The sequence below is a fragment of the Gavialis gangeticus genome, unplaced genomic scaffold (assembly GCF_001723915.1).
Source record: "Gavialis gangeticus isolate Ggan-Ray unplaced genomic scaffold, GavGan_comp1, whole genome shotgun sequence".
In the NCBI taxonomy this organism is placed as follows: Eukaryota; Metazoa; Chordata; order Crocodylia; family Gavialidae; genus Gavialis; species Gavialis gangeticus.
Window position 1 is genome coordinate 22,115,483 of NW_017729004.1, and position 6,691 is coordinate 22,122,173.

A 6,691-nucleotide genomic window follows, 5' to 3' on the forward strand; every position below is an offset into this window, starting at 1 on the left:
CTTTTTTAAAGATGGGGACCACATTGGCTATCTTCCAATCATCTGGCACCTGGCCCGAGCACCATGAGCGCTCGTAAAGCCATGCCAAGGGCCCTGCAATAACCCCTGCTAGCTCCCTCAACACCCTGGGGTGGAGAGCATCTGGACCCGCTGATGTCAAAAGAGTCGAGAAAATGCCATTCAAAGGGATAGTTCAGTCATTTTATTAATACTATTTTCAAGTATAAAAAGATACTGATCTCTGAAAAAGTATAGATTTTGTCCAGAATCACCCACTCATAGTAATTTCAAAGTGTTTACAAGCACATTATTTATGTATCTACAAAGCATTTATGAATATTTGAAAAGGACAGTTCTGCACAATTATTTTTAGCTCTTAAGGGAGTAGGAAGAAACTGATTTGTTCTGAAATATCCTTTTCACTTTCTAAAATATTCAATATTACATATATACAAAACACAAGCTACCATAATATAAACATTCTAGGTGGCTAGAATTCAATGCTGTGTTAAGTATGTTTTTCAAGGTAACTTCCTGTTTTTGGCTTTTAAAGAAATCAATACACCTTCCTTTTAAGTATCATGACTTGAAGCCAATTCTGTGGTCAAGGTTTTAAGAGTTCATCCAAAATTTTCATGGAAGATTCATACAGGATTCTGAAAACACAAATAAATCAGTGAGCAGTAGATAGACAGGCAATAGATATACATATTAATGCTTTTCAACATATTGCAACTTTTAGTATCTTTGAAAAGCTATTCATTACTAGTTTACGGAATTAAATATCTCTCTATTAGATTGCACCAAAAATGACGAGATTTTTTCCAAAATTTTCATTTCTGCTTGATTTCCTGTAGCTATGCTGTAGTATATAACCATTTAGGTTCTTGTCTTTCAGAATTAATAAAAAGTTTTCCCTTATAAATCAGCATTAAATAATACACATGATCTTACTGGTTCTCTGCTTTCAAAGGGGAAATGGAAGCACAATTATCATATCAATTTCAATATATTAAAATATTCTTTATATGTAAACCACTGTTCATTTTAATTATCTGCATATTACTTATCTCAGGGGTGGACAATTATTTGGGCCTTCAGGCACATGACTTGTGAGGAGAGGCTGAGGGAACTGGGCTTACTACCAGTGATCCTGGATTTCTCCGTTTAAAAATCCCAAATTCTCTTATTTAAAAACCCAAAATCCACGTTTCCATAATTAAAATGAAACACCAGGTATCAGGTGAACACAATGTTTTACTGATCTATTTACAGTTCTAAAGCAATTTGGAATCCTACTGGTGCCTTAACCATTATAATAACTAGCGAATTGCCCATCAAGAATGACGGGGGGGGGTGCAGGGTGGGGACAGAGCACTGCCACCCACCACCCTGTGCCGCTGCTGCCTCCCAGGAGCAGCGGGAGGGAAGTTTGCACACTGCCACCCACCAGCCCATGATGCCACCACTCCACATCCAGGTGTGCATCCCCCCCCCACATCCAGCCCTGTGCCCCCCCGCTCCACATCAGTCCCACGCTACCCCCTCCCCCGGCCCTCTGCCACCTCCCAGGAACAAGGGGGTGGGAAGCTTGCACGTGGCCGGATGTAACATGGAGGCAGCATGGGTCAGTGGGTGGGCCCCCTACCCCTGCTCCTGGGAGGTGGCATGGGGTGGTGGGACTCTGTCCCTGTTCACCATTTTTGATGCAGCACTGGCTGGAGCCACGCCATGCCATCAGCCACATCTCCCAAGAGCTTTAGGGACAGACAGACAGACACACAGACAGACGGACTACGCCCTTTTATATTTACACACACACACATATAAAAATTCTCTATATATTAATTTTAAATACCTATATATTTTGGCATTGATTTTGCGGGTTTTTGATCATGGACAATCAGAGCTCTACCTGGCCACTTTGCTCACCAGGATGAGGGTTCAGCTGCAGCTGTTCCCCCGCTACTCTGAGGCACTGAGCAGCCCTGATATGCTGGTGCCCTGCCCCTGCCATCGGCCCTCACTCCCAAGCAATAGCCCCCCATCCCTGCTGGTGCCCCTCAGTCCTGGCCCACAGTTTCCTGCCCCCCATCCCTGCCAGTGCCCCACATTCTTCTCCTTTAAGAGAGAAAATCCACATTTTCCTGCAGCAAATGGAAAACCTGGATCCCTGCTTATTATCTAAACTCTCAAGAAAGATCCCTGCCTTTTCTGAGCTTTACATTTATTGCACTCTCTCCATGTCCTTGCACTGACTATGCTGTAGATCTCTCATCTCACATACTCTTTGCATATGTATTCTCACAACATTTCACTCATCCTGCTTTAAATTATCCTTAAAACACCACAGGGGGGACATTTGGCTTGTCTCCAAACAGTACTTAATTATTGCAGACTTGACTTCTTGATGGTTGGAATAATCATTTGAAACAAATATTATCACAGCTGTGTGTCCCGGGTATTAATTTCCGAGAATCTGCAACATTAGTTATTTGTAGTACTCTAAATAAGTTATATAAGCAAGGTTTATTCTCTATGCAAGGGCTCCAAACAGCAAATATAAGGGTAATTCAGTCATTTTATTTACTACACTGTTTTGGTTTACATCTCCTCAAGGTCGGACAGAAATGTCCCTTTCAATGAGAATGCAAGAGCACAAAGGTTTCTTTGGGGCCTCATGAAGTACCACAATTTTACTACAGGATACTATTTGAATAATTTTAATATTTATATCTTAAGAGTAATGCATTTGCAAAACTGCATCATGCAATACTAGTAAAATGAAAAATAAGACATTGCTAAGTATGACTTTAAGTTGCCCAAAGCTATTTTTTTTAAAGTAAGTTATACTAAATGCCCTTTACTATTTGGGTTTGTCAGCAGAGAACTGTACACAAATTCAAACAAATTATTGGAAGTTATGTTTAAGTGCAGCTGCAACAAAAAGGCAAGACAGGGCCTGGAAAGACATCTACATGATAACAACATACGGGAAACATTTTCTCAGCACAGATGTTTGCTAGATTTAATAGTGGTGCCCATATATTGAAATGCTAATTAAACTGAACGTAATTTTTTTTCTTATATTCTCCCATTTCATAACTCATTTGCACAATGGAAAAAATGATAATATTCATGTTTAACCTTCAACAGTATAGGTATTTTAGGTATATGAATAATATGAAGGAAGCTGTGAATTCAAGATAAGAATAAATATGAGCAGTTTGTAGAGTAGATTAGTGTGTGCATGCTATTACTCTTTAGAAAATTCGTTCAACCTACAATGTGCTGTCCAGAATTTAAAAAGTGCAGTGAACAGCATATTTTAAACGAGACCCGTAGGACTACAAACTGCTAACTCAGCTGGAGATAGAAAGCTAGATAATAATAATTAGGAAAACTTGTACTCCTGGAAGAGAGTGACCATTCCAGTTTTAAGAGCAGCACCTGAGATACTCCAGCAAACAGGACTTCTACATGTTTATTTCCCACTAGCCAGTTGCCTGTCAAAAAATGATGGGGGAGGAGGCAGAGTGGGCGGGGACAGAGCCCATGGGCCCCCCCCATCTGGGCCCACTCTCCCTTCCTCCTGCTGCATGAGCTCCAGGCCCACTCCCCACTTCCCCACCGCAGCGGCAGAGGGAAGGGAGGAGTGGACTCAGGCCCGATGCAGCAGATGACTGGGCCTGAGCATGGGGAGAAGCTGGGCCGCTGCAGCAGGGGGGCAGAGGGGGAGCAGCAGGCCCAGGCTGACCTGGCAATGGTGTGGGGATGGGAGGGGTGGGCTCAGGGCCGACATGGGGGAAGGGGAGGAGCGGGCCCAGGCCTGACACGGGGAGGAGGCTCACTCCTCCCCTTGCCCCCAGCTACCATGTTGGGCCGGGCTGGGCCAGGCTAGGTCTACAGCCTCCCCCTCCCCTCCCCGCCACAGCAAGCCAGCTTTTCCCCTGGCTTGGCTCGCTCCCCTCCTTCCCGCCATCGGGCCTGGGCCCAGTACTCCCCTGGCCCCACCATCACCGCTAATGCCACAGTGCGCCCTACTCCTCCCCCCCACATTGGGCCTGCTGTGGCAGGCCGGCCTCTCCCCCACTCAGGCCTGCTCCCCCCACCCCCGTTACCTGCAGGGAGCAGGGTGGGGTGGGGGGTCCCCCTTCTGTCCGCTCTGTTGCTGCCACCTCCAGGAAGCAGGACAGGGGGGCGAGGCCAGCACAGCTCTGTCCCCTGTGTCCCCACCATCATGGCTGTGAGCTGCCTTCTGTCAGACTGCTTCTTCGCACTCTGATTGGCTGTTTGTCAGCCAGAGTGTGAATAAAGCATTACGGACGGACAGACAGACTTTTATAATATTAGAATGGTAACACATACAAACTTCTCCTGGCTTATAGCTCAAAATTAAGATGCTGGAACATAATAGGAAACTCCAAGGGAATGTAGTCAAATCCCAAATTAAATCTACCTGGGGATAAGGTCATTTCCCAAGGACTGACATTTTGAAATGATGTATACGGGTATGAAAGTAATAACACTTAAGCTTTGAGAAGAGTTAATGTATTACAGTTGATGTTATATCAGCTCATCTAAACTAATGACCCAAGAACCAGTTTACAGCCAGTTCTAACTAAAGGTATTTTTCAGTTACACAGAATGAGAAAGATGTAATAATTAGAAGAAAAAAGGTATGTAGTTTACAAAAAGAAAGCTCAATGTGATCTAATAAGTCACATGGTAGTCACATAACACAGTGAGAAAACTAGCAGACTACTGGCATTGCTATACTAGAGCAGACCAGAGGTCCAGTATCCTGTACTGCAGTACCAAAAGCTTTTAAGGAAGATGCAAGAACCCTGAACCAAAGTTCCTGGTTAGATTAGGTCTTAAGCATGGGGTTCATGTGTTATTTTAAATCAGGGGTTGGCAATGTTTTTGGGCAGAGTGCCAAAACCACCTGCAACCTCAACTTGTAAGTGCTGGCATGCCAGGGACAGATGGCAGGAGAACTGTGAGGGACCCAATCCTTGTGGCAGTGCAGCTCCCACCCCTTCTACTGTCCACCCCATGGCATGCATGCCAAACAAAATGAGTTCATGCTCTGGCATCTGAGCCAGGGATTCCCTACCTTTTTTAAACCCTTAAAAACCCAAACCAAACAAACCTATGCACTCACTGACAGATACAGCCCAGTTAGGATCCAGCTCAGTCACAGCCCAGGTTCTGGTTGGGCTGCATTTGTGAGTGTGGGGTCAAGCTGTGAGTGAGCCTGGTCTCTATTGGGCAGCAACTTTGCTTGCCATGTCCTGCAAAGGGAGCAGCAGGTTGGCAGTGAACCTGTGACTGGGCTCATGATAGGCTCCTGTCCCCTGGTGGGGTAGGGAAATAGACTCACAAGACTATGTAACCCTCTACTGCCCCTGGCTGAGGAGCATGCTTTCACAGCAACTTTATAGTACTCCTGCTGGAAGGTGCTATGTGTCTGTCCACATCTGGTACCACTATATTACTGTAGTGCTTCAAAGTGCCACAGTAGTGCAAGAGTGATGCTCAGGGATCTGGGTTTTCTGTTTCCCATGGAAAAACGGAGAAAACCATGGATTTCCTGTGTTTATCTGAGAAAATGTGGATTTCCCCTTTCAGCAGGGAAACCTGCAGATTTCCCGCATTTGCAAAGAGCTCCTGTAGGCTGGCAGAGCTCCAGCCTACAAGAGTTGATTGCAAAAAGGGCAGGAAATCCTCAGCCCTGCCCGGAGGGAGAGGGGGAAGGGCAGAGCCTGAGGCTCTGAGTCAGCCAAGGCTGGGCTCAGACTCAGGCTTGCTCGTCTTCACTCCTCACCCCTTGAGATGTGTGGCTTGGGAGATTGCAGGGCAGGGCTGGGGGAGTGGGGAGGGGCGTGCCAGCCCCAGGCAGTACACCTTGGCGTCTCCCTGCCCCCCCACTTCAGCCCACTCCCAGGAGCAGGGCTGGGGGACAAGGCCCACCGGGTGGCCAGCACGCAACCGCCACCACCCTGTGCTGGGTCCAAAAGTGGCAGCAGCGGTGTGCGGTGGTGGCTACGTGCCTGCCAGCTGGTGGGGAAAGGGAGGCTCGCACACAGCAGCTGCCACCACCCCACATTGCCACTTACCTGTGGAGCTGTTTTGCCATGTATAGGAAGGCAGCATGGGGCGTGGCGGTTACCATATGCGAACCCCCCATCCATGGGCACAGCTCTACAGGCAAGTGGCGGTGCAGGGTAGTGGCAGCTGTTGTGTGCAAGCCCCACGCCCGCCAGTACACAGCCATCACCGCTACCACCTCTGTGTTGCCACCGCTTGCCTGTGGAGCTGGATCAGGGTGGTGGCAGCTGTGTGCAGGGGCAGGGGCTTGCACATGGCAGCCACTGCGTGTGAGCTCCCCCCACCAGCCAGCCAACCAGCCAGCTAGGTGGGCAGCATGTATGTGGCCCACACCTATCAGCTGTCACTGCACCACTGCAGCTGTGCCCTACGTTGCTTGCCCATGGAGCTGTGCAGTTGGCTGCAGGAAAGCAGCACAGGGTGCAGCAGTGGCCACTGTGGGAGAACCTCCACAGCCAGCCAGCCAGCTGGCATGTGTGCGGCCCATAGAGGGGCACCCCTGCCCTTACCCCCCAGCCCTGCGCCTGGGAGCAGGCACAGGGGCACACTCCCCACCCCACTTCTCAATCTGCCCCCA

At 47.8% G+C, this 6,691-nt stretch overlaps 1 protein-coding gene across 1 annotated transcript in view; it reads right to left on the bottom strand.

Annotated features, from left to right (window-relative positions):
* Window positions 1-182: 182 nt before the first annotated feature.
* The window catches only part of NCAPG2 (non-SMC condensin II complex subunit G2), a 94,518-nt gene continuing 88,009 nt past the window's right edge, over window positions 183-6,691 (bottom strand). The window contains exon 28 of the mRNA XM_019508160.1: window positions 183-656. Within this exon, the coding sequence (XP_019363705.1) occupies window positions 605-656 (52 nt within the window). The 3' untranslated portion in view covers window positions 183-604. The remainder of the gene's footprint in view (window positions 657-6,691) is intronic.